The 27316-nt window shown below is 42.5% G+C and overlaps 1 protein-coding gene across 2 annotated transcripts; it reads left to right on the top strand.

Annotated features, from left to right (window-relative positions):
• Nucleotides 1-2155: 2155 nt before the first annotated feature.
• LOC122021789 (F-box protein SKIP28-like) lies at nt 2156-6268 on the top strand. 2 transcript variants are annotated; one of them, XR_006122647.1, is made up of 5 exons: nt 2156-2605; nt 3971-4272; nt 4905-5185; nt 5316-5455; nt 5611-6268. XR_006122647.1 is itself a non-coding variant. In XM_042579946.1 (4 exons), exons 1-4 carry the CDS (start codon nt 2225-2227, stop codon nt 5318-5320), a joined length of 969 nt encoding a protein of 322 aa, XP_042435880.1. In that variant the 5' UTR covers nt 2156-2224; the 3' UTR covers nt 5321-5541. The 2 variants fall into 2 exon arrangements, 1 of the variants encoding a protein (XP_042435880.1); XM_042579946.1 differs by lacking the exon at nt 5611-6268 and having other exon boundaries at nt 5316-5541.
• Nucleotides 6269-27316: the final 21048 nt, after the last annotated feature.

Below are 27316 nucleotides of genomic sequence, written 5' to 3'. Positions count from 1 at the left end.
TCATGAATTTGATCTTCAAACGATAGAAGAAAAAAAAAATGCAATTTTGGTTTATAGGGTTAATTCATTCTAATCGAGTTTATGTATCTTCTCTCAATTTTAGTTGGATTTTACCTTGATGGCATGAGTATGGGGAATTAAAAAAGCTAAAAAAATGCAATCTAGTTTTTAGGGTCCATGCAACTTTACTAGTTTTGTGCAAGGAAAAATCTGCACTTTGGCAATCTGGTTTCTAGGTTCATGCACTTTGATCAAATTTATGGAATGAAAAATTGAAGTTTCTTGCACTCGATTTTGAAACAACAGTTGAAATGCTTCTTTAAATTTGGTTCTGTCTCAGAAAAGATTGCTGTGATCTAATGTTGTTGTTATACCATCAATTTGAAAGAAAAAAAAAAAAATGCAAATTTGACTTCTAGGGTTCATGCTTTCAAATTGAGTTTATGCATCTTATTTGGATTTTGCCGGATGAGATGAATATAAGGAACTATTTCTAGGGTAACATGCATTTTTATCATCTTAATGCAATGAAAATTTGAACTTTCTCACTCTTTAACTTTCAATCTCTCATTGAGGACTGTTCTGATCTAATGTAGTTGCCTTACACTTTTGTTGAGCAGGTGTGTTCCTTACAAGTTCAAGTTCAAGAATCCTTGCTCAGGAGACCAAGTCATCGAGGTCCTTGTCATAAGCTCTCAGAAAGGGTCTGAACTCATGTTCCCAAAGGTATACACTTTTTCCATGTATCAAACTGTTTTGATCTTAGAGAAAGAGAAAAGAGATTTTTTTTCTCTGTCTAATTCGCCACCTTCATCTATCAATTCAGGGTGAAACAAAAAGGTTAACAAACTCCAGGACAAACTGAAACTTTGTCGAAAAAGATCAACAACAATTCATTAACTTTTGCATTCAAACAGGGTGGTCGGGAGGTTGATGAAAACTATGGCAGCAGCAGTTTCCAGGGAAGCATTTGAGAGGAAGCCGGTGTCAAAGGAAACTTTGTGGTAAGCCATCGACTTTACTAGTGACAGAGACTCACAACGAGCTCAATAGAGAGATAAGATTCATATTACCGACCCAAATAGATTGAACAACCTTTGGAGCAATGGAATATGTTGTATTCAGTTGTTGCGGTTACTTCAATTTAACCTCACAATTCAAGTCACAATCATTGTAACTTAACAGGGTGATATCGGCAATTGGCTAAGCGAGGACCGCGACAACTACAAGGTTCACTGCATCTTTGCCATGGAAGTCACAGAGGTGCTACAACAATGGCCGGAAATGAATAGCCGAGAGCGCAAATGGGTGAGTGAGTCAGTCAGAAGTGGAAATCCTGCAACTCCAAACATACATATGCATCAAACAGATCAAGAACAGTAAATCAAACCTGAAAATTTCTGAATTTCTTTTTTTTTTTTTTGGTTCATTGATTTGATGATGAACCAGGTGAGCTTGGCAGAAGCAAGGCAAGTGTGTAAGCATTCATGGATGAGAGAAGCAGTGGATAACTTGGAAGAGCTTCTATCAGCATCAAGCACAGCAAACTCACATTGGCAGGACTGACAGAAAAGTAATCCTTTCTTGTAAACACAGAAAATTCGTTTATTTAATTTTTATTTTTTATCATTTGTAATTCACTCAGAAAATGCAGGAAAAATAATGTTTACTTTCGTCGGAATATGAAGGAAATTATTATTTTTTAATTATTTTTTTTTTCAATATAGAACATTTTTATTAATAATAAATATAAAGGGTGTTACTTTTTTGGGTGTGTTTAGAAGAATTAAAGTTTGAATTTTAAATGAGATAAATATCTTAAAATTTAGTTTTTAAGTTTATATAAATTGCGTTTTGAATTTATTTAATGTGTGAAAAAGGGTATTTTTTTTCCTTCAATTATTTAGGAGTTCACATGATACAAAAATAACAAAAAATAATGAATGAAGACCATTAATTTTAATATTTTTAAAAATAATTTTATCCGTATCAGAATATAGTTTTAAAGTTTTTATTTTATTAAAAAAATCTTATAAGTATTTTTGTAATTTAGTTAATATATATATATATAAATCTTACAAGTATTTCTAAAATTTAGTAAATATTAAGGAGTAGTTTAAAAATTACCCAATATCTCGAGATTTAGACCAGAAGGACTGGAGCTTGACAACAAGCCTCGAGCTCCTCTTCTTTTTCTCTGAATCGAGCTCTCCGCCGGCGACGGATGCCACAATCTTCTTGGGATCACGATCGGCCGCCATCTGAAGCATGCGATGGATGTCCGAACCCTAACCCCGTGGCCGCCGCCCCGGCCGTCGATGTATCCGGCGCGCTGCTCCTGGTCCTTGGCTATCTCCGCCTGCCGGAGTTGTTGGCCTTCCAGGGCGTCTCGCGCCTCTTCAGGGACGCGGTCTCGCTGGACAGCTTGCTTTGGCGGCGCGTCGCGATCGAGCGCCCTTTGAGCTTGCGGCTTACTGACGAAGCCCTCGTCCGTATCACGTCGAGGGCCGGTGGGAAATTGGAGGCTTTAGCTCTTCTGGATTGCTGGAAGGTCACCGACGATGGGCTCATGCAGGTTGTGAATCGAAATCGAGGCATCACCAAGGTGTTTACTTGATCTAATGCTCTCTCGATTTAAGAACTATTAATTTCGTTTTGATTCGAAAAATTGAAGTTTTTTCCTCTTTTTTGTGATGAGATCAACTTAATTTCTGTAGCATATGCAAGGATTTATTTTGCTGGCAATATGGATTTATATAGTTCTTCCTTAATTCAAAATATCGCTTTCTATATTTATCAAAGACAATCAAAGTTACAATCTTTTGCTTGTATAATAAAGAAAAATCCCATCAGAGAATTTTTCTTCTTAAATATGTAATATACTTTTTTGGTGAAAACCCAATGAAATGAGAAGGAAAAACATTTAGGAGATTTCTAAATACAATCATGGCTGAAAATGAATTATCAAGGCTAGGCAACAGATAAATAAATACTAGTCTAGAATGTAAAGGTTAGAGAACTGAAACAATGTAGATACATGATTTTGAATATTTGTTTATGTGACAAGTATTATTATTTTAAGATTAAAAGATTCTGAAGTGTTAGATACTTCCATTTCACAGCATAGAAACTGATACTTTGCAAATGTGTATAGGCAGAATTGTGTTTCAATTTTCAGCCAACAGGCTGAATTCTGGATCATTAACTTAACTAAAAGATCCAACCAAACTTGTTGAATAATATATCAATTTTGGAAAACATACCAATGGCAGGAATACAAGTGTTTGGATCAGATTGTTAGTTCATCAGATGATGAAAAAATTGCATTTTTCGGTTCATGCACTATATTCATACCAGAAATTAATGCACCCACCACATAACCATGGCTGATAAAACAAATTGGTTCATTTGTGTGATATCTTTCCAAGTATTTGGACTGAAAGTTTGTATTCTGCTTTGGAAATATTTGCTGGTTTGGAAATAGCTGTCATTTGCAATGTCTCCTCATAAACACGTTCTCGTTTGGAATCACATTCCACCAAGTTCTGAGCTAAGCCATGGTTTCTCATGTCTGTCACACCTAATCCTCCAGTTACCTTTTAATAAGTCTCTTTATTCCGAGTAACAAGATTTAAAAATCTGTTTCTTTGGTCTATTCTGACTTTTTTTAAAATCCTTTTTTGTCTATTACTTTAATGACCCATGGTGAAACCTAGAGGATTGATGATTGGTATGCATGAAATGAAATTTAAACTGTATTAACCAGAATAATATGTCCACTCAGTATTTGACAATATTATTCCACATATTTAAGATTAACTCCTTGGCCAAATTTTCATGGCACTTTTAACTTTAGCTTCAGAGAAAGGTGCTGTTCACTCTTCTAAATTGTGTCAGACTTCAAATATCTGATATCAATTGATATTGGTGTTCAACATATACATCATACTAACTTGCTAAATGTTTGCAGCTTCATGTACCTGGATGCACGCAACTAAGTGCTGATGGTGTAGTAAGAATACTAAAATGGCATTATGAGCTAAAAGGCCGGTTGAAGTCTCTCCAGATTCATGGAATCCCTAACCTAACAATCTATCATCTTGACGCTCTGAAGTTATTGTTTAAAAATGATGTTCTGCAAGTTTCATATCCCATCAACTATAACAACCGGCCCTCTAACATCTTCAACAGTGACCGCCCGATAGATGTTGATATTTGCCCAAAGTGCAGTAATGTTCGAATAGTTTTTGATTGTACGAGGGAGAACTGCAGGTTGGTAGATGTTTCAATAGTGTACATTTTTAGTATCACAATGTGAAAATTCATTAAAATTGAGTAAATTCCACTTTACTTCCCCAAATTTTCCTACTTGCATTTCAGCACTCCATAAGTTGAGAAATTACAGTGTACCCTCAACCTTTGCAAAACTATACCATTTTTTCTCCCCTCACCTTGAGAGGTTATGTCTAGATGACAGGTAACGTCAAGACCATATGATTTTTACCTCATTGAGGCAGCAACCCTTCAATAACAGTTTGTTGTTGGCTATTATATTGACCTAACAGTGTTGAGATGAGGTGGGAAAGGGTATGATGATTTTGCAAAGGTTAGAAGTTATAAGCTATAATTCATCAAATTGTAAGGGGGTGAAATAAAAATTTTAATGATCTCTGTGGTTGAAAGTGTTTTTTTTTTCTTCTATTTCTTTGGGACATCTTATTATAATAACAACTGTCCCACTTTTCATATTTGTAAATGAAACTTTTGTCTAATAGTATACCTGAATTAGATTATATTTTCATTCCTGTTCTATTGAAGGTAATTCCTATATGGAATGGTGATTGTTTTTCTGTTACGGTCACCAGAGTTCATCTCTTTTTATGACCTCAATGAAATGATTACAGGTCTGGGAAGTCACAATGGAGAGAATGCAGAGGTTGTTTCTTTTGCATTGCAAGGTGCGAAGACTGTGGAGGTTGTTTTGATTTTTCAGAACTCAGTGAAGAAGCTATCTGCTCTCACCTTCTCTGCCAGACATGTTGGCTTCATCTGCCAAAATGCAACGTCTGCAATCGTCCATATTGCAATAGGGATTCGAATATCCTTGAAGGTTCTTCCAAGTTTCTTGGTTTCCTGTGTGGGCAATGTATGGAGTCCGCTAGCTCATCGTATCAATCTTACAGTGGTAAACTGTTGATCCCCATTGCTTTTCTCGATTTACAGTTGATTGTATAGCTATAGGAATTGGTCTATGTTGAAATGTTCTTTAATTTACTTTGCAATGTTCTTTAATTTACTTTGCCTTTTTGTTTCAGGATAAATTCCTTAAACTTCTGTTATATTGACCTGCTTCAAGTAATATTCGATGAATAACTTGGCAGAATTTGGGGTTAGAAGAAATGTGTACTGTCCCAAAGAATGTAATTTCATCCTTGATCACAAATTGAAACCTAAGGCAAGTTTTGGTACTTGACCTTTCCTTTGTGGTTTGCTACTACATAATCCAAATTATTTCATCAGTAAAGCTTTAATTACTGATTATTTACTGTATTATTATATTATTCTTTCCGCCTTTCATTTTCTTAAATTAGTGTTAATAACAATTTATAGGGACCAATTTGCTTTGGTTGTCCTACAAATCAAACTATGAGCAAATTTGTTTGTTCGCTTAGCTTCTGGAAGAGACAACAAACTGTTTAACTGAAGGCAGCTTTAATGGTGATAAGGTCACACCTCTGACTCAGTGAAGTGATGAGCAAACTCGAATCAGGTACAAAGGTTTTGCTCATCTATTTGTAGATCCTACTGAGAAGACCTAACCACTTGAAGCTTGATTGAGAAATATCTTTCGACAAAGTCTTGACCAACTTGGTATTACCACGCAGTGATAAGACACACATAATGATACCATTATTTGTAACTAATCAGACAATGCATCAAATTTTGGAGATGATCAAGCACTGCTATCGTATCACAGAGTGCATACTTAATAGCAAATGGAATGCACTTTGACTTCTGAACTCTCAAAGCTCAATCATCGACCCCACTGGCTCAATTCTCAGCACAGTGTGTTTGGTTCTCTTCTGAATCTTTGCTGCATGAATATCATCAATGTGTGGTTTTATCCAGCATTCTCCCGATAACTCTTATCTTAATGTTCAGAAGCTGCCATAAAATTGTCAAGACCTATCTGTAATTTACCTCGGAATCACTTATTCTGATTAAATATTGTGGTCCTGGAGAGCTGGTGGTCTTAAAGTGCTAGTACCAACAACAATTAAGCCTTTATCCCATTAAATAAGATTGACTATATGGATCCTCCTACGTTATTGTGCCCTTACCCTCTACTACTAGCTTAGGCTTCTGAAATGTCTTCGAATTTTTCTACATGGTCCATATGCCAAATGACTTTCTTCTAGAAAGATGCATTATATCACTAGTCTACTTCACGTTTTAGCAACTGAAGATTTTTATTTTGTTCTCCCTTTACTATATAGTAATGCAAATACCAAATATTATTATTCCAAAGTATATTATATATAATGAGAGCTTTTCAGGAGTACCTTATCGAGGAGGTTTCAGCATGTACCAGTGAGATCTCAATCCATTCTGTAAGCCCACAAGATTGGTTCTTGTTTTTATAGAAGTTGTTGTTCCTCTAGGTTATAATTTGATCTTGTCCATAATATGAGTCAGACAAAGGCTGGCTGAGATGCCACTGGTGTTGACAGAGAGGCGACTTGGACACCCCTGCATATGTGCTCGGGAAAATAGACCCCCGCGTGGGACTGACAGACAGCGGTGACTAAGCCGGTGGTACTTAGGCTCTGCACACACTCAGACAAATACATGGAACGTTAGAGACTAGAAACTAGGGAAAACATCCCCGATGTAGGCCCTCCGATGCTCAAGTTAGGTACTTTTTCCCCAGAAGAACAGTGTATGAAGAAAAAAGAAGAAAAAAGAACTGTAGAAGACGAATGCGAATGTGCCAGAGAGTGTACCTGTATAAGGGAGAGGACCTCCCTTTTTATATGACACTGCGTACCTCTAGAACTTGAGCGTTGTTAGAGAATGTCGGGTGTCAGGGATGGAGGACACGTGGCGTCCTCTTGTGGATTGAGAGAAGGTTCTATTCGCAGATGACAGTAGACCACTGAAATAGTCTCTGACATATGGTAGTTATTTCTTGACAGGCGATTATAATTCCTTGACATTGTTGTCGCCTAGTGCCTTCTGTCCCGCTCGGGTTGAGTTACGGGTAGTTCGGGTTGACCGTTAGGGTGTGGCGCCTAACTCGAGTCTTGATGAGGGAGACGAGCTGAAACAAGGGTCCCATCTTTCACGCTTGGAGTACTGAAGGGCCGACCTGGAGTTGTCTTACTGAAAGTTCCAGGCCTGTCTATGCAGATTGGGTTGAGAAAACCAAATCTGTCGGGGAAGGTCAGGCCTTACTCCAGGCCGCATCTCATGTCTCTGATCTGGGATCCTGATATGTCAATATCCGATCAGGAATTATGCAACTGATGACGTCAGACGGTCTAACTCCTCCCTAACTTTTTACTGTCATGTCCCCTTGACTTCTGACTGCCACGTCCCCTTAACTGTCGACTGCCTGACCTTATCGGACCCCACTTTTATGCACCGTATCACAAGTCTCCCCTCCAAGTCTAGTCGAAGGAGGCTCAGGTTCGACTGATTAGATCCAAGCCCTGGTTTCATTTGTTTCATTTACTTTGCCATTATGACTATAAATGCTGCTCCTATTCCCACACTCTCGGTATTATATCTTGTTTAATTACTCAATCAACCTCGGGAGGAAGAGTTACTTTAACTTCTGCATAAGTTGCCTTCTCTTCCTCCTCTTCTTTAAAAGGGGGCTAATCCCCAGTCATAGAGATGTACTTTCCTTCAACTGACATTCCTGAATCATGGATTCAAATTCCGAGTTGGATGAACTGCAACATCTCTGTCAACAGTTGGATCATGTGACTCAACTACTTACCCAGAAGAATACGGCCTTAGCTGAGAGGACGCAAGAGAGGGACCTTCAGTCTTCCCTTCATATGGAAATGGAAGAACTTTGGCTAATTGTTAAATCGTGGGTCCGGGCTGAAGTAGCGCTGAAACAGAAAGCTTTATTCAGACCTGGAGAGCCAAGCCCAATTCCTGATCTATTTGAAAGAGAAACACGCTTCTTCCATATCTCTTCTTCATGAAGAAGCCCAGATTAAAGATGAAACCATCGCTCAACAACGATGTCTCATCCACTTGACTCAAGTCGAGCTGTCACAAACTCGAATCCATCTGGAGCGAGCAAGTTGGGCAGAACGCTCATGCTCGAGGTGTTGATCGGCGGCTGGTACTGGAAGAGAACTCTGATCGCTTTAGATGTCCTTTATGCTTTTACAGATGTAAAAATGAGATTTTGGGAGGTGCCCCCTATATTTTATCAAGTAAATGTAGATCTAATTGAGTTTCAGTTTTATTCGTGTCTCTTTATTCCTTTCCCCTCCGATACTTTCTTACTTTATGCAGATCGCGAGAGGTAGTTAGCGAAGGCTCTGCTTGCTGATAACCCGCGCGGGGGTGAGAGTGTAGAAAGCTGACCAAGGGGCCGTTGAGCGTGAGAGTATATTCTCTTATAACTCACGCTGAGGCGAGAGTCTGGAGGCGTGAGAGCATGTTCACTTATAACTCGCGCTGGGGTGAGAGTCTGGAATCCCGACCGAGAGGTCATTGGGCGTGAGAGCATGTTCACTTATAACTCGCGCTGGGGCGAGAGTCTGGAATCCCGACCGAGAGGTCGTTGGGCGTGAGAGCATGCTCACTTATAACTCGCGCTAGGGCGAGAGTCTGGAATCCTGACCGAGAGGTTGTTGGGTGTGAGAGCATGCTCACTTATAACTCGAACTGAGACGAGAGTTTGGAAGCCCGATCGGGAATTGATCCGGAAGCCTGACTGGGAGGTGTTATGGAAGGGAAGCAGTTGTGGATTGAAGGAGCTGTGCCCGGGGACTTAGCCTAATGCACATGCGATCATGAAGCGCATTACATAAGGCCTTAATCGAATTTGAATCTTACTCTGATTCCGAGGATGGGTAGAGGCGCCAAATTTTGATCAACGCTTCCCGTCGTCTTCTACTTCATTTCCCGATGCAGCCGCATGGAATTTTTAGTCCTCAAGACATGGTCTTCGTGAGGTAGGGTGCTACTGTTTACATATCACCTCCATGATTTTCTTGTCCTTTCCATCATAAATGCCCCTTCATAGGGAGCTGACACGTGCCCCACGAACTTTTCTTGTTATGATGTCTGGTGTATACTTTCTGCACGCGACCCTAGGGTGCCTTTGTCTCTTGATTTGATGGTCATCGTGTGCTCTGTCGTTTCGATTGTCCAGTTCGAATCCCGATACTCCTTAAGGGTTTTAGTTTAAAACCCTGAAGGCCTCTAACAGTTGCTTATCAACGCTTCGTCTTCCTCTGACCTTTCTTCCTTTGCTTATTTTTGCTCGCTCATCTTCCCTTTCGTGTAAGTACTTCTCCTTCTTCATCCTTTGCACCTTCGTTTGTTGATTAGATAATGACCAGAGAGACGGTGGTGCCCTAGTACACATACTTTCGCCCAGATTTGGATAGGAGCGACCTTAAGTCTATACGATCCAGCTTGCGGCTTTCCGAAGCATATCAGCTACACCTCCCTTGACCCGATGATCATCCGTATCCTCCTCCCAATGGATTCATGATTTTTTTCAAAGATCAACTTCTTGGTGGTTGTCGATTTCCTATTCCTTCCTTCTTCTCCTCCCTGAGTCAGTGTTTGGGTATTCCTTTGTCCCAATTTGCTCCTAATGCCTTCCGCACTATGTGTGGAATGGTAATCTTGTGTCGTCTGTATAAGATCCCTTTGACTCCTCAACTCTTTCACCATTTCTATTCTCTTAAGCATTCAGAACCGGGCATCTTTATGGTACAATCCAGGACTGAGTATTGATTTTTTGAGGGCATGTCTTCTTTGAATAAAGGCTGGAAGTCCCACTTTTTCCATGTCCAATTACCTGAGTCTGTGACTTGGCCGTTTGAATGACGTCTCAATCTTTCCTCTCCCTTCGAGTTGAGAGATCATCAGTACCAACCCACTTGTTTGACTGCCTTTGAAAAACTGGATGGAGTGTAATTGCGGCTCTCTTCTTTGCTATGAGAGAGTGTGTTATATACTTTCAGGCTAAGCCCCATCCAGACGCCTTTGAGCGCACCTTTTGGTAAGATCACTCGACTTTCCTTGTATATCTTCACTAACTGAGGTATTTTTCTTTGTCTGCAGAAGTCGTCATGTTTCATGCGTTCGCCCTCGATTCTTCCGCGATACCCACCGCGATCCTGTGGAAGCGAGGTAAGGAGATCCCTACTGGCCAGGAGGTTCCCCATACCAGCGCCTCAGCAGGGGCTACTTCTCAATAGTCGGGGGACCCTGAGGTTCCTGAAGCTGAATCGTTCCCCATCGAGGCAGTCGCTGGCAAGAGGGCTTCCTCTCCAGCTCCCGAGCAATGCTTACGCCTTCAACGCAAAAGGCGGCGTGTTACTCTTGTTGGCGCAGCGGGGCCGGCAAGAGGGGGGTGAATTGCTTGAAATAGAAAAATAAAACCCCTTCCCAATCCTTGGACTTAGACTAGAAATGTAATTAAAATAGAATTAACAACTTAAAGAAATAAGTAAAATGTCACTATTTACTTGGTTACAACCTGGTTGGTTATTAATAAAAGGCGGTTGAAAAGCTCACTAAGAATCTCCTTTTCTGAAAGTGGAGAAGCCTTTTACACACTGAAAGCTCAGAAATAATTAGGAAAGTCATTACAGAAGTTGTTCTATTTCCTAGCTCCAGGGGCCTTTTTATAGTTTCTGGAAATTCTATCCGTAGTTTGAAGGCGCCTCCAAAGGGGTTGGAAGGCGCCTCTAGCGAGGCGCAGTGGATAAAGCTTTATCCACTGCCAACGGTAACAAAACTGGGTCGAAAGAGCCTTCCATAAGTATGGAAGATGCCTCCCTTACTCATGGAGGGCGCCTTTCATGCTCATGGAAGGCGCCTTCCGCCTGAAGGAAGCGGCGGCACCCAGAGTGCCTCGGAGGCACCTTCAATGCTTTTTGAAGGTGCCTCCAGCAGTGTATGCCTAGCTCTAAACCTTTCTTTGGATCTTCCGCTGCTCCGATCGTTTGGGTGATTTTGGCCGACCGAAGTAGGGTTCACCCGAATCCAATTTCCGGCCTTCTCTTCGAGCAGGCTTCCGCTCCGGCTTCTTGTCCCTCGAATGCCGCGTACGTTCTTCTCGTCCACCGATGTATTTTTCCGCAGCACCTCGTCACTTGGATGCACCGAGCCCGTCGGCTCCCTTCCCGTGTCATGCTTCTCGCTAGCTGCGTCTTCAACTCAACTTCCTATGCTCCTAAGTTCCTGCACACTTAGACATAGGGATCAAACTAAAACATGACCTAACTTAACTTGGTTAATCACACCAAAACAACTACGGGATCCAACAATCTCCCCCTTTTTGATGTGCATCAACCCAAGTTCAAGTTAGGATAATAACGAAAAATATGCAATAAAAGAATTTGCAAAACAAACATTTTAAGCATAAAGTTGGAAATAAAAGAAATGACAACATCTGATAAAATAGAGTTAGTAGAATATTCTAACTCCCCCTAAATTTGTACTTATTTCTCTCCCTTTGATCATATAAAAAAAATAGGGTACAAAAATAAAAAAATAAGTTTAGAAATTTTTGAAATTTAAATTTTAGGGACACAAAAAAAAACTTGATTTAATAAAAGAAATTTAAAATAATTTCTAAGTTATGAAGTTTTCAAACAATTGACAAAGATTGAAAGCATTATCTTAATTAATTTCACAAGCTTATCAGTTTGTCAATTAAATATTCAATTCAGTAATTGACTTCCAGGTTGTGGCGAGGCACTAGACCTTTTTGGTTATTGGATCATCAACCACTTCTGGACAAAGCCTCTTAAAGAATTTAAACATTTAACTTTTCTGAAAGCCTTAGATTCAAAAAATATTTAATCTAAGTATGATTTTAGAACCCAATATAGGTTTCTTCCTACTGAGTTAGCTAAGAATCTAGGGGGTGCGTATCCTTTGGGAATTCTTCTAAGTTGTCTCTGATGTTTTTAATGTACCAATTTAACTTTTCATAAATTCTAAGTTTTGATTTTTGAAAGTTATTTGGTTTTAAGTATACATCTTTTTTCAAACTTTTGATTTGCATTTTCAATTTATCATTTTCTAACTTTAAATTGTTAAATAATTCTAAGGGATATGTTTTTGCTAAGTTTAATTTTAACTCAGCATTTTCCTTTTCTAATTTTACTATATGTTTAGAAAGAATTTTAATAAAATTAAAGGACTGCTTAGGAGATAGAGCACGTAATTTACCTTAATTTCTGATGCTCCCCTTTCATCACTACTTTCTTCTGATGACTCTCCCCCTTCATCGATGTTCATCTCTGAGCTGGTTTCATCTTCTACTTGATGGTTGACCATTAGGGCTAGTCCTGAGAAAACCTCAACCTCGGACTTAGAGGATGATGATTCCTCCCATGTGACCTTCAGTTTCTTGTGTTTGGAGGATGTTGATCTTTTGTACTTTTCTTTTTCCTTCTTCTTTAGTTTAGGACATTCATCCTTGATGTGCCCTTCTTCGTTGCAGTTGTAACAACGGACCTTCCTTTTGCTTCGATAATCTTTATTCATCTGCGATTTAAATTTATTAGATCGAATAAACTTATTGAACTTTCTTACCATTAGGGGAGCTTCGTCTTCATTAATTGATTTTTCGGAGTCGGAATCGTTCGTTCTTGCCTTTAGGGTAATGTTCTGGCTTGGTATCTTTTGTCCTGCACACCGAGATTCGTGTAATTCGAAAACGGAAAAGAGATTGTCTAGTGTACTTACCTCGAGATCCTTTGATATATAGTAGGAGTTTACTATAGATGTCCATTCCGGTGTACTTGGGAACGTATTTAATGCATACCTTTGTGCGTCCCGATTCGTTACCGTTTCTCCGAAGTTTGATAATCCGATGATTAGCTCCTTGAGTTTTCCGTGTAGTTGTGCTACCGACTCTCCTTCCATCCGGAGGTTCGTTAGTTGATTCTGGAGCACGTCCCGTCTCGCAAGCTTTGTTTCGGAAGTTCCTTCATGCAGTTCCAAGAACTTCTCCCAAAATTCCTTTGCTGAGTCATAATCTTCGATTCGATTACTTCCTGGGGTGGAAGTACGCTGAGTAGGTGGAACTCGGCTCGTCCGTTTGCTGCGAAATCTGCTTGCTCCTTTTTGGTCCACAAATATTTTTCTTTTCCTTCTCCTTAGGGTTTTTTTTTTGGAACTACAAAATTGTATTTAATTATTAGTAGAATTTCGAAGTCAGTTTTAAAGAATACCTTCATGCGTTTCTTCCATGACGCAAATTCTCCTTCGGATTTTGGCGGATAGATCGTTGGTCCGGCAATTGTCTTGATCTTGATGCTTCAGTCGACTGTTAGTCCTTCTGAGACGGTTAGACTCTGATACCACTTGCTGGCGCAGCGGGGTCGGCAAGAGGGGGGTGAATTGCCTGAAATAGAAAAATAAAATTCCTTCCCGATCCTTGGACTTAGACTAGAAACGCAATTAAAAACAGAATTAACAACTTAAAGAAATAAGTAAAAGACAACTATTTACTTGGTTACAACCTAATTGGTTGTTAATCCAAGGCGGTTGAAAAACTCACTAAGAATCTCCTTCTCTGAAGGCGGAGAAGCCTTTTACACACACTGAAAGTTCAGAAATAACTAAGAAAGTGATTACAAAAGTTGTTCTATTTCCTAGCTCCAGGCGTCTTTTTATAGCTCATGGAAATTCTATTTGTAGCTTGAAGGCATCTCCAATGGGTTTGGAAGGCGCCTCCAACGAGGAGTAGTGGATAAAGCTTTATCCACTGCCAACGGTAACAAAATTGGGTCGAATGTGCCTTCCATAAGCTTGGAAGGCCCCTCCCTTGCTCATAGAGGGCGCCTTCCATCCTCTTGGAAGGCGCCTTCTGCCTAAAGGAAGCGGAGGCGCACAGGGTGCCTCGGAGGCGCCTTCAATGCTCTTTGAAGGCACCTCCAGCAGCGTATGCCTAGCTCCAAGCCTTCCTCTGAATCTTCTGCTGCTCCGATCACCTTGGTGATTTCGGCTAATCGAAATAGGGTTCACCCGAACCCAATTTCCGGTCTTCTCCTCGAGCAGGCTTCCGCTCCGACTTCTCGTCCCTCGAACGTCGCATATGTTTTTCTCATCCACCGGTGTACTTTTCCGCAGCACCTCGTCCATTGGATGCACCGAGCCCGTCGGCTCCCTTCCCATGCCATCCTTCTCGCTAGCTGCGTCTTCTGCTCAACTTCCTTTGATCCTAAGTTCCTGCACACTTAGACACAGGGATCAAACCAAAACATGACCTAACTTAACTTGGTTGATCACACCAAAACAATCACGGGGTCCAACAACTCCCTCAGTCCAATCTTCCCCTCAAAGGCTGCCTGTGTCACGGGCGTCCTTCAAAGCCAAAACTCCCGCCCGGGTGAGCACTCCTAGGGGTGTAATCGAGCCGAGCCGAGTCGAACTCTTGAATGTTTGAGCTTGGATCGTTTATAATCGAGCCGAGCTCAAGCTTTATTTAACGAATATATTCATGGCTCACGAGCTTATTCGAGCTTTTATCGAGTCTAAACAAGCTTAATAAATATAAATCATAAATTTAAATATTCATTAAAAATTAAATTATATATTTAGAAAAAATTATAATACTATTATTAAATTTTATAATTTTATTCTAATAAATAAATTTAATATATTTGTCTATATTTTTCATAAGTAGAGTGTAAAATCTATAAATTTAATATCAAAACTATTATTTTTTTATTTAAAAGTTGCTTAATGAGCTTAACGAACGTGTTCACGAGCTAACGAGCCGAATATTACGAAGCTTGAGCTTGATTTGTTTATCTTAACGAGCCTCATTAAACGAGCTCAAACGAGTTTTTATTGAATCAAGTTTCGAATAGCTCGCGAGTGGCTTGGTTCATTTACACCCCTAAGCACTCCCCTTACAACAGAGGCTTCAGTCTCTTCTCCTGTCCCCGTCCTCGTCCAAGAGCAGACCACCGCCCGAGCGGAAAGCCAACCAGGGGCTTCTACATCTTCTGCTCCACCATCCTCTAGCCAACCGCCCACTTCGACTCCTGCCTCCTCTTTTCGCCACAAGGAATGCCTCAAGGGGCGATATGCCTTCACCTCTTCATTCCAATTGTTGTCCCTCCAGGTGCTGGGCTCCATTCCTTCTGCCAGCACCTCCCCCAATTGCGGGTAGGTGCAACTTCATGGAGCCCTGGTCGATTCGTGGAAGAGTACGACCGACCAGATTTTAGAATGCCCCCAATTGGACTTGGCCGATCAGTTCTCCCAACGACTAGTATCTGTAAGTTTTATTCACTTCCCTTTCACATCTTTGAACTACTGCTAATCTTGCCCGTGCTTTCTATAGACCTGCATCATGGGACTAAGCCTCTCTCAGTACGTGGTCGGTATGCATCGGGAGAACGAGTCCTTGAGGGCTAGCATTCAGGAGATGGCGTCTCCTGCAACCGCCAGCCGTGTTTTTGACTTGACAACCACCGAGAGCTTGATCCAATCTTATCCGCAGACGGTGCAGGATCAAACCCGAACTGCCAGGAGCATGACTCACGCAGACTCAGAGAAGGTACAGTCCTTGCAGACCGCCCTGAGGACTAGCGAGCTCAAGCTTAAGTCTGAGGGCTTGAGGCGTGCCCAGATCCTAGCGAACCTGGAGGAGAGGGACACAGAGATAAATACCCTCTCTTCGCAACTGTGAGAGCTCCAAGAGGCACACGCCTCTCTGAAGACAGACCTGGCGGATAAAACGGCAGATCTGTCTGCCAGCACTGATCGGGAGGCTGTCCTTCAGAAGTAGTGGGAGGCGGATTAGGCTATTTTCAAATCTGTGCGGGCGGAACTTTCAGCAGCTAAAGCGGAGGCCATGATCGCACGCCAAGAGTTAGCCCAAGCACAGGTCGCCACAGACAAGGTTGGGGAAGAGCTAAAGAATTATCAGGTGGGCGAGAGCTCTCGTTTAGCAGCTCACAAGACCTCTTTTCTAGCCTCCAAAGAGTTTGGGTCGAAGATAGGCAACCTCATCGACCAAATGCTTTGTTATGATGGTGCAGGGGTCTTGTTGCAGCTGCAGGAGAAAGGCTTGCTCCGGTCGACTTCCCCCGTGGACTTGCTGGACCGGACCCGCCTCCTGAATGAGCTTCCTGATGAAGCATTCCTTTCCTTCGAATAGTTTGTGTTTCCCTGTAACTGCCTTTATTTTGATTTTGAATGATGTAAAGCTTCAAACTTCGCTGCGACCTTAATCCTGAAATTTCTTCAAGAAGTTGTGTACAGGTTACGTGGGTGGACCTATTATTAGTGTGAAATGTGGTGCTAGCGTGTCTAAGGGAATCCGTCCAAGACCTTAAGGCATTTTACTTTATAGGAGTAGGTAACTTGACAAGTGTCTGACTCCTTTGTGGTTGCCTGGTCGGCCTATCACCTGGGCAGGCATCTGCAACGATCATTCCATCTGCTCGGGCACTTAATCCTTACTGACCACTCCATCTCCACGACCAGGTTATGTAGTATACCTACTCGATCGGTCGCAAGCCCAAGTGATTTTCGAGCCCTTGGGAAGGCTCACAGTAGCTTCGCCTATTTCCAACGTCATATATGTTGGTGCAGCGGAGGCCGGCAAGAGGGGGGTGAATTGCTGAAAACACAAAATAAAAATACCCTCCTCGGATTTCAACTCAATTAATGTAATAGTAAATAAGTAAAGGCAGAAATAAAATTAAACTAAGCAAGGAAATAGAAATTAAGTAGAAAACAGGATTTAACCTGGTTACAACCAAGGAGGTTGTTAATCCAGGGCAGTAAGAAAAAACTCAGTAGAAAAATCTCCTTTGCTGAAGGCGAAGAAGCCTTTTACACTTTGGAAGCTTAGAACTATTGCTAGGAATGGCTACACAATGATTGCTTGAGTTGTTGTTGAATTCCTAGATCCAGGCCTTTATAGCTCCTGAAAGTCTATCTCGAGGTCCAAGGCGCCTCCAACAAGGTTTAAGGCGCCTAACTCGATCTGCGGATAAAACTTTATCCGCAGCAAAAACGGTCAAACTGATGCTCAAGGCGCCTTAAACAATCATTCAAGGCGCCTTCAATGTGTTAAGGCGCCTTCAATGTGTTTAAGACGCCTTGCAAATTTGCCTCTTTGTCTTCTTTCTTCTTCTCTAGCTCGAAGCTCCCTTCTTTTGGGTGATTGCGACCAACCGGAATAGGGCTCACCCAATTCCCGGCCTTCTCCTCGAGCAGCCTTCCGTCCCGGCTTAACGTCCCTCGAACGCCGCGCACGCTCTTCACGCCCACCGGAGTACTCTTCCACAGCTCTCTCGTCCTTCGGACGCACCGAGCCCGTCGGCTCCCTTCCCGTGCCGTCCTTCTCGCTAGCTGCGTCTTCCGCTCGACTTCCTGTGCTCCTAAGCTCCTGCACACTCAGACACAGGGATCAAATACAGCAGGACCTAACTAACTTGGTTGATCACATCAAAACTATCACGGGGTCCAACAATATAGACTTCCACTCCAATTTTACCACGTGTCATTATCTCCGACCTTTTCTGACAAGACCACTTCCGCACCAGATTCCCATATGATCCGACGACCAACATTACTTCCATGCCTATGACTGATGCCAGCTACCTCGTCTATGTCGCATGGTTGACACTGATGTTGAGGTGCTATTCCAAGCATCTTCCTTGACTACTATAAATAGTTTGCTTCTCTCATTTTGGCCTTCCCGCTAATGGCTGAAGTCGCCTTCCCTTCTCTTCTTCCTTCCGTGCTTTTGCTTTCCGCCCTTTTGTTTGTGACCTTTATCTTTCCATGAATTCTCCAATACCTAGGTATGCCCCTAGCGTTTCCACCTTCGGCGGTGTAGATCTAGACGATCTCCGTTTCGTGTACGAAGTGTCCACAACCATGCACATTATCATACCCTTTTGAGGTCCATCGACTTTTCCGACCACCTCAGGGCTACGTGACTTTTTTCAAAGAACAGGTTGTGGTCGGTCTTCATTTTCCTATCCACCCCTTCTTTTCCAATGTGAGCCGCTATTTTTATATCTCGCTTTGTCAACTCACCCTCAACTCCATTAGGATCCTGTGCGGGTTCGTTCTCGTCTATGACTTGTGCGATATTCATTGGACTCCTCGCCTATTTCACTATTTCTTCACTCCTCGGCGTTATAGTGAAGGTCTTTCCCGCTTCCAGACTCGCACCCAGACCAACCTTTTTGCATCCTTGCCCTCTTCGGGAACGGAGTGGAAAGATAAATACTTTTTCCTTCGCTTCTCCTCTGCTGTGGAGTGGCCTACTGAGCGACGCTTCTATGTCGCTTCGGCGCCTCCTCTAGGAGATTACCGCTCAGACCCTATTTTTGTGGAGGAGTCATCGCAGCAAGAGGGTTGGTGCTTCGATCTGAGCGTCTTGTTAACGAAAGATGTGATGTATTTATTCAGGCCGAGTCGCGTTCCTTCAGAGTTACCGCACTCTCTTGGTAAACATTATCTTCACCTTACTTGTGTCTTGCTTTTCGTGCTAACCTTCATTTTGTTGCAGCCGACACTCTTGCCCGATTATCTTTGACCAGGCCCCTCCTGCTAACCGCTATGGAAATAAATCGTCGAAGGCGCATAATCTTGGGTAGGCGGAACCTTCCACATTCTACTTCAGCCTCTCCCGGGGCGGATGCCACTACTGTCTCTCATTCTGCTGCCACTAAAGTGACGTCTCCTGTATACTCTACTCCAGATCCTGCGAGGCAGACTCGTCTTGCTCCTCTCGCTCGTCGCCCCTGGACTTCAGAAGGGGGGTCCGACTCAGACGATCAACCACTCTTACGTCGATCAAGGCACAAGCCTGTTGGATCCTGTCCGGTAGCCGGAGCACATGCTGCAACCTCCCTACTCCGGACAACACCTTCTTTCATTCCCGATCTGCAGCACCTGCGCGACCCTATTATTCCTCCAGCAGCTTGGTCAGGAGCCGATCGAGGGAAGGCCTCGGTCGTTAAAGAAGAGATAGATCCGGAGTGACAATCTATACCGGCTGTCCCGACCGGGCCTTCTTCCCACCGACTGCCCTCTTCTACTCAACCTGGCTCCTCTGCTCAACCTGGGCCTACTTCCTCTCAACCTGGCCCTAGCGGTACTGCTCCCGGATCATCCGAGTCCCGTCATTCCCGTCTTCATGCTACTAATCCCTCAGAGTGGGGGTTGCGTTGCAACCCCGCTGCCCAGGCTAGCTGTATCCTACTACGGGGCCAACTAGTGACTCATTGGGAGGAAACTATGCTGCGGATGTTTACCCTTCCTTGTACAGGTTGCAAAGATAGTCCCAAATTGAAAACACATGGGAAAGATCATGAGTTTATAAGAGAAAAGATATCTCCATTGGGATGAGACCTTTTGGGTAGAGCCCAAGAGTAAAACCATGAGGGCTTAGGTCCAAAATGGACAATATCATACCATTGTGGAGATATCTAAATTCTTTTCGATCCTATAATTGGTATCAGAGCCTGGACTGCAGAAGATTTAATCGCCGACTGTGCACAAGAGTTATGGTCTGATTGAGCCATGTGGGTACAATATTGACCTCGAACAAAGAAAGTGAGGGCTCCTATGTTCGGATCAAGAGGACCAGACATCAGGCAGGAAGTCCTAGTTGTGGCTAGGCAAGGAAGTCCTAGTTGGTCGGTGAACTGAGGGGCAGGAAGACCTGGTGGGTCGAGGATCGGACGTGGGAAACCTGTGATCCTTTGTTTGAGTGGGGGGGGATTGTTGGGGTTGCAAGGTTGCAAACATTGTCCCACGTTGAAAACACATGGGAAAGATCATGGGTTTATAAGATAAAAGATATCTCCATTGGGATGAGGCCTTTTGGGTAGAGCCCAAGAGCAAAACCATGAGGGCTTAGGTCCAAAGTGGACAATATCATACTATTGTGGAGATATCTAAATTCTTTTCGTTCCTACAAAGACGCTCATCAAAATCTCTGAGGTAGCAAACGAGACGTCCTGGGCTACCTGGTTGAAGCGTTTGATATAACTTTTCAAGGGCTCGATAGACCCTTGCTTGAGGGCAAAGAGATAATGGTTTGTTTTCTAATACTTCTTGCTACTAGCGAAATGACACAGGAAAACGATCTTGAAGTCTTAGAAGCAGGTGATGGACCCGTTCGGCAATCCATCGAACCATATTTGTACCGAGCCGGACAAAGTGTTTAAGAACACTCGACACTTGATGACGTCGCTGTATTGGTGCAGCAACGCAGCCTTCTGAAATTTTCGTAGGTGATCCTCCGGGTCTTTGCTACCATCATATTCCCAAATAGCTGGGGGTTATACCCCTTCGGTAGCTTTTCCTCGAGTACTCTTAGAGAAGGGCACTTGCTCTTCAGACAGCTCCCTCGGCTCCTCTCGGAGGACTATGACTTTCCCCTTCTTTGAATTTCTAGGCGGGGAACTCTCGACCATGGAGGCATATGGTTGTTCTTTCTTATTATAACAATCCGAGCACTTTGTTGTAATAGTCTGGGCAGGGCTCTCGATAGAAGGCTCGAGGGAAATCCTCGGGCTGTTTTCTTTTAGATTCCCTATCCGAGACACGAGTCGGGTTTTTTGAAATTGCGGGCATCTTGTTGTTGGATTGTATACTGAAAGCCTAAGCTTTGTAAACATTTATTATGAATAAAGAATCACATTTGGTCTAATTGTCTACATTTGTTTGTAGTTGTTCATTTAATTTATATTGTAGATAACATAGTATGTGGTGTCACATACAGAAGATGATGTTATCAGTACCTTATAAATTATAAACAGTAGCTCACGACCAAAATGGAAAAGGAACAAACCATTAGAAGGTCGTAGTGTAATTAGGTATTAGTTTATCTTGACTATATAATTACACTAGTACACTCAGAGTGTATTGAGTAGGACCATTTGAGGTCGTTTCTTTTATACTGACTTTATAAAGGAACAAAGACCTCAGTTATTATGGAAGTGTGTGCTCTTAATCCTAATATAATAACAAGCACATATATTTGATATTTATTTCTTTAATTTATCAATGGGTGAGATTTAGTTCATTGAATCAATAAACCCGATAAGTTGGGAAATGGTATCACTTATAGTGTGTGTTGTTGATTATAGAAGGAAACTGTGTCCTAGAGATACTAGGTTGATAATGTCCTCAAGAGGAGCTCATAAAGATTGTCATGTTAAACCCTGCAGGTGGACTTAGTCCGACATGACGATAAGGTTGAGTGGTACTACTCTTGGACTTAGATATTAATTAAATGAGTTGTCAGTAACTCACTTAATTAGTGGACATTCGATATCTTAAACACAGGGAGACTAACACACTCATAATAAGAAGGAGCCCAAAAATGTAATTTGGGATTGGTGCGGTAGTTCAATGATAGTTCTCTAGTGGAATGAATTATCATTGATAAAATTAAGTTGTGTGTTCGGGGCGAACACGGGATGCTTAATTTTATCGGGAGTCCAAAACCAATTCCTCCTCTCGGTCCCTATCGTAGCCTCTTATTTATAGAGTTCTATACCCACCTATACCCACCTTCTATATCCACTAATGGGGGCCGGCCAAGCTAGCTTGGGAACAAGCTAGGGCCGGCCTAGGTTGGCCGGCCCTAGCTTGATCCCAAGCTAGTAGGGCCGGCCAAAATAAATTTAAAAAGAAATTTAATTTTAATTTTTATTATAATGTGGAAGATATAATTTAAAGAGAATTAGAATTAAAATATCTCTCTTGTAAAAGATTTACAAAAGATTAAAGAAAGAGATTAGATCTCTTTCCTTATTTGTAGATTGGAGAGATGTTTTATTTTCTCTTTAAAATTATTCACATGTTAATAAAATTAAAATTATAGATATTTCCTTTTATTAACCATGAAGAGATTTTAAAGAGAAATTTTATTTTTTAAAATTTCCGGAAACAAATTAGGAAGTTTTAATTGTTGATTAAAACTTGTCCTCTTTTGTTTTCCAATGATGTGGCCGGCCACTTGAAATTGATTTGGGAAATTTTATTTTATTTCTCTCAATTAAATCAAGTCAAGGAAATTAAGGAAAATTTATTGTAATTAAATTTCCTAATTTGCCTAGGCCAAGGAATATAAAAGAAGGGGTAGGGGTGCCTTCATGAGGGACAACCTCTATTGTTTTCTCTCCCTTTTTCCTTGGTGTTGTGGCCGGCCATTACCCTCTCCCTCTCTTCCTCTTGTGGTGGCCGAACACTTCATCTCTCTTGGAGTTCTTGTGGTGGCCGGATACTACTTGGAGAAGAAGAAGAAGAAAGAGAGAAAGTTAGCATCTCTTGGAGCTTGGTTAGTATTTTGATTTTCTTCTTTGGTAAAGTTCTTCCTTTGTGGCCGAACTTTGCTTGGAGGAGAAGAAGGTGGTTGGTGGTTTCTCATCTTGGTAGATCGTTGCCCACACAACGTCCGAGGTTAGAAGAGGAATACGGTAGAAGATCAAGAGGTTTTTCTACAAGGTATAATTAGCAATTTTTATTTCCGCATCATGCTAGTTATTTATGGAAATAATACCAAATACAAGAGGCTTATGATCTAGTATTTCGAATATGTTTTTCGATGTTGTGTTCTTTTGTTTTCTTTCTTTTCCTTGTGATTTGATTGTTCTCTTTGGTTAACCTAAAGTTATTTTAGGAAATTAAATATTAGCTTTCTATTAAAGGTTTTGTCTAGTCGGTGGTGGTTGCTCCCATATCCAAGAAGGCCATGTGCCTCGCCACGTCAGTACTGGGAACCTTTTATGGAAATTAGTATTTAATGGAATTAATAACTTAAGGAGACTTGGGTCGAACGTGTTAAGTTCCGCAGGAGATCCAAGTTAAAACCTAAAAGAACAAATAGATTAAGTTTTGGATCAAACGTGTGAAGTTCCGCAGGCGATCCAAAATTTAATTTAAAAGAACACATGGTAGCTAGGAAAAAGGTTCAGACCTTTGTACAAAATTTTTGTACAGTGGAACCTCTAGGTTTTCCGAGTAGCAACCAACACTTGTGTGGGTGTGAAACAGTGGTCTGTTTTTTGAAAGCCGCTCGCCTCTTGGCTTCCTTGAATAGTTCGTATTCCCCTGCTGTCATTGTGACGTTGATTCTTCCGGTCTCCTTCATCTTCACGCTCCAGAACAGGCAAAGGAAGTTCCCACAGACAACACCAAATTGATCCTATCCAGAATTGGAGTCAGACAAAGGCCGATTGAGATGTCACTAGTGTTGACGGAGAGGCAACTTGGACACCCCTGCGTATGTGCCCAGGAAAACGGACCCCCGCGTGGGATTGATGGGCGGCGGTGACAAAGCCGGTGGTATTTAGGCTCTGCGCACACTCAGACAAGCACACGGAACGTTAAATACTAGAAACCAGCGAAAAGGTCCCCGACGCAGGCCCTCCGACGCTCAAGTCAAGTACTTTTTTCCCAGAAGAACAGTGTACGAAGGAAAAAGAATTATAGAAGACAAGTACGAATGTGCCAGACAGCGTACCTGTACAAGGGAGAGGACCTCCCTTTTTATATGACACTGCGTACCTCTGGAACTTGACCGCTGTCAGAGAATGTTGGGTGATGAAGGACACGTGACACCCTCTTATGGATTGAGAGAAGGTTTTATTCGTAGATGATAGCAGACCACTAGAATATTCTCTGACATATGACAGTTATTCCCTGATAGGCGGTTACGATTCCCTGACATTGTTATCGCCTAGTACCTTCTGTTCCACACGGGTTGAGTTACGGGTAGTTCGGGTTGACCGTTACGGTGTGGCGCCTGACCCGAGTCTTGATGAGGGAGGCGAGCTTCAACGAGGGTCCCATCTTTCACGCTTGGAGTACTGAAGGGCTGACCGGGAGTTGTTTTACTGAAAGTACTAGGCATGTCTATGCAGATCAGGTTGAGAAAAATATACCAGTCGGGGAAGGTTAGGCCTTATTCTAGGCCGCATCTCATGTCTCTGATCTGGGATCCTGATTTGTCAATACTCAACCAGATATTATACGACTGATGACGTCAAACGGTCTAACTCCTTCTCCCTAACTTGTAACGGTCACGTCCTCTTGACTTTTGATTGCCACGCTCCCTTGACTTCCGATTGCTTGATTTTATCGTATCCCTCCGTTATGCACCGTATCATAATTTTAGAACGAAAAAGAAAGATAAATCAGATATGAGTGCATGTGTGCAAGTCATCTGTGGCTATGAATCAATAATTCGCTCTAATGGCTAGGAAAGTTTAAGGTTTTTTTTCTCCTGGATTGTGTCTCCTCGTGGGCTCGGGAAGGTACTTTCACTTTTTAATGTAGGTTCCTCATTTGAGGTGGTAGCTTGTGTTTGAGTGAGGTTTCCGAAAGAGTCCATCTTGAGGTTCTAACATAAGTAAGCCAAAGGGGTCAACACAACACTCTCCTTCCTAGGGCTTAGGCAAACCACAACCACTTTTGAGCGAGTGACGTATGATTGAACGAATGAAGAAAAACGTTGAGATAACATGAACATGTTCAAAGACAAACAACAACTTACATAGCTAGATTAGTTTGAATCAATTAGTGGAAGGGGCAACGGAAGAAAGTGACCAAAGAACTCTTAATTTAAAGATGATTGATTTGAATAGTAGTCATATAACCTTGAATGTAGAGAGTTCATGAAAGAATAGAATTCATGTAGTCGATCCAAATTTGACAATGATAATGGTATATAGTAAAGGAAAATTGAAGTATTTAAAAGTACGAAAGTCTAATTAATGATTGCAAAACTACATAGCATATTACCAAGTTGATAAATAAAGTTATTGGTAATGTCCTAAATCAGTTATGCATTTGTAATCTATGACCTTGAAATCAGCACAATAAATAGCTCATCCAGGGTTGTTTCCAACATATATTGTTAACTTGGTACTAACAGACCCCATCTTTTGGTGTGCTCCGAACGGTAGTCCTTTCAATAGTTTGGCAGTGTGCTTGACAAATTACAACCGAATCCACTGCCATGCTCTTTTGATATCTTGGAGGAAGAAGAAATAAGGCATGCCATTGTTCATCCTGAAAAATCAGACATCTGAAAGTTTAGGATGATAAGTTTCACTACCCTTGTAAGCGAAAGATTACAACAAACATGAAGGCCTACCTCCTCTGTTTGGATCTTTCCAAGAACCGGACCAGCGATGCCTTTCGAGCTTGAGGTATAACTTTTAGAGATTGATAACCAGTCTTTAGTCGCGAGATGATAGAAATTTGGTTGTGTTTTATGTACCAGTGGATTCGAAGACCTCTTGGCTTGTTGACTTTCTGAGCTTTGTAGGTCTCTTGTTGAGTTGCTGAAATTGGCGAAGTAGTAACTTTAAGCTATGTTGTATTGTTGTCGTTGATGCGAGAACCACTATGTGGGCTAGCATCTTCATTTATAGTAACCGAGATCGGGCTCGGAAACCTTGCGCCGCCAGGTGATACAACCTGACCCAATGTTTGTCTTGCACTAATACCATTAGGTACAGGTAGTGTTGATTCAGGTCTTGTTTTTGTAGCATTTGATGCTTTATTCGGCAGTGAACTCACAGTTGCGGCTGTGAACTCGCAGTGCTTCCACGATGACATAAATTCGCGCCATCCAGCCGCGAACTAGTGGTCATGATGTCGTCGCAAGGCCACGCTGCGGAGAGGCCACTGATCCTGTCCGGAAGCTGGGTCGGATGAAGGCGGACCTTGTTGTGCTAAAAGTTGACGGAGAGTCGTTGAGATGATGAATCAGCGGTCTCCCCTGGACAGGTTTGCACGGGCGGTTTTACGGAGAGAAATGATCAGGATGATGATGCTATTGATCTGCACACACTCAGACGAGTCCACCGGTCGTTAGAGACAAGAAACCAGGGAAACAGTCCCCGGGTCAGGCCCTCCGACGCTCAAGTCAGGTACTTTTTCCCCAGAAATCACAGAGAAAGCACGAAAAGTAAAAGACTGGTAAGAAATGACGAGTGAGCGTACCCGTATAAGGGACAAAGCCTCCCTTTTGATACTGCAACTGAGGCTTCTGGAACCTGGCGAATGTCAGGGAATATCGGATGTCAGGCTTTGTCTGGCGGTAGTCGACACGTGGCTTTCTCTTATAGGCTGGCAGAGGAACCAAGGGGAGTATGAGCCTCCCATCGTTAGAATATTTCCTGACATGTGATGATTGTTCTCTGACAGGTGGTTACGATTCCTTGCAGGCCTATTTGTCATGTAGTGTCTGACCTCCTGACCCACCTTCTGCTTATTGCTATCCAAGGCATGTACGTCCCGACCTGCACGCTGGGTCTGATCCCCGACCCGCATCTGTTTATTGCTATCCAAGGCATGTACGTCCCGACCTGCACGCTGGGCCTGACTCCCGACCCATATCTGCTTATTGCTATCCAAGGCTTGTACGTCCCGACCTGCACGCTGGGTCTGATCCCCGACCCGCATCTGTTTATTGCTATCCAAGGCACATACGTCCCGACCTGCACGCTGGGTCTGGCACCCGACCCACATCTGTTTATTGTTATCCAAGGCATGTACGTCCCGACCTGCACGCTGAGTCTGACTCCCAACCCGCCTTCTGCTTATTGCTATCCGAGGCATATACGTCCCGACCTGCACGTTGGGTCTGATCCCTGACCCGCATCTGTTTATTGCTATCCAAGGCATGTACGTCCCGACCTGCACGCTGGGTCTGACTCCCGACCCGCCTTCTACTTATTGCTATCCGAGGCATGTACGTCCCGACCTGCACACTGGGTCTAATCTCCGACCCGCATCTGTTTATTGTTATCCAAGGCATGTACGTCCCGACCTGCACGCTGGTCTGATCCCCGACCCGCATCTGTTTATTGCTATCCAAGGCATGTACGTCTCAACCTGCACGCTGGGTCTGACTCCCGACCCGCATCTGTTTATTGCTATCCAAGGCATGTACGTTCCGACCTGCACGCTGAATCTGACTCCCGACCCGCCTTCTGCTTATTGCTATCCGAGGCATGTACGTCCCGACCTACACGCTGGGTCTGACTCCTGACCCGTATCTGCTTATTGCTATCCAAGGCATGTACGT

This window comes from Zingiber officinale, chromosome 9A, assembly GCF_018446385.1.
Source record: "Zingiber officinale cultivar Zhangliang chromosome 9A, Zo_v1.1, whole genome shotgun sequence".
NCBI classification, from domain to species: domain Eukaryota; kingdom Viridiplantae; phylum Streptophyta; class Magnoliopsida; order Zingiberales; family Zingiberaceae; genus Zingiber; species Zingiber officinale.
This window is presented reverse-complemented; position numbering and strand designations above follow the sequence as displayed.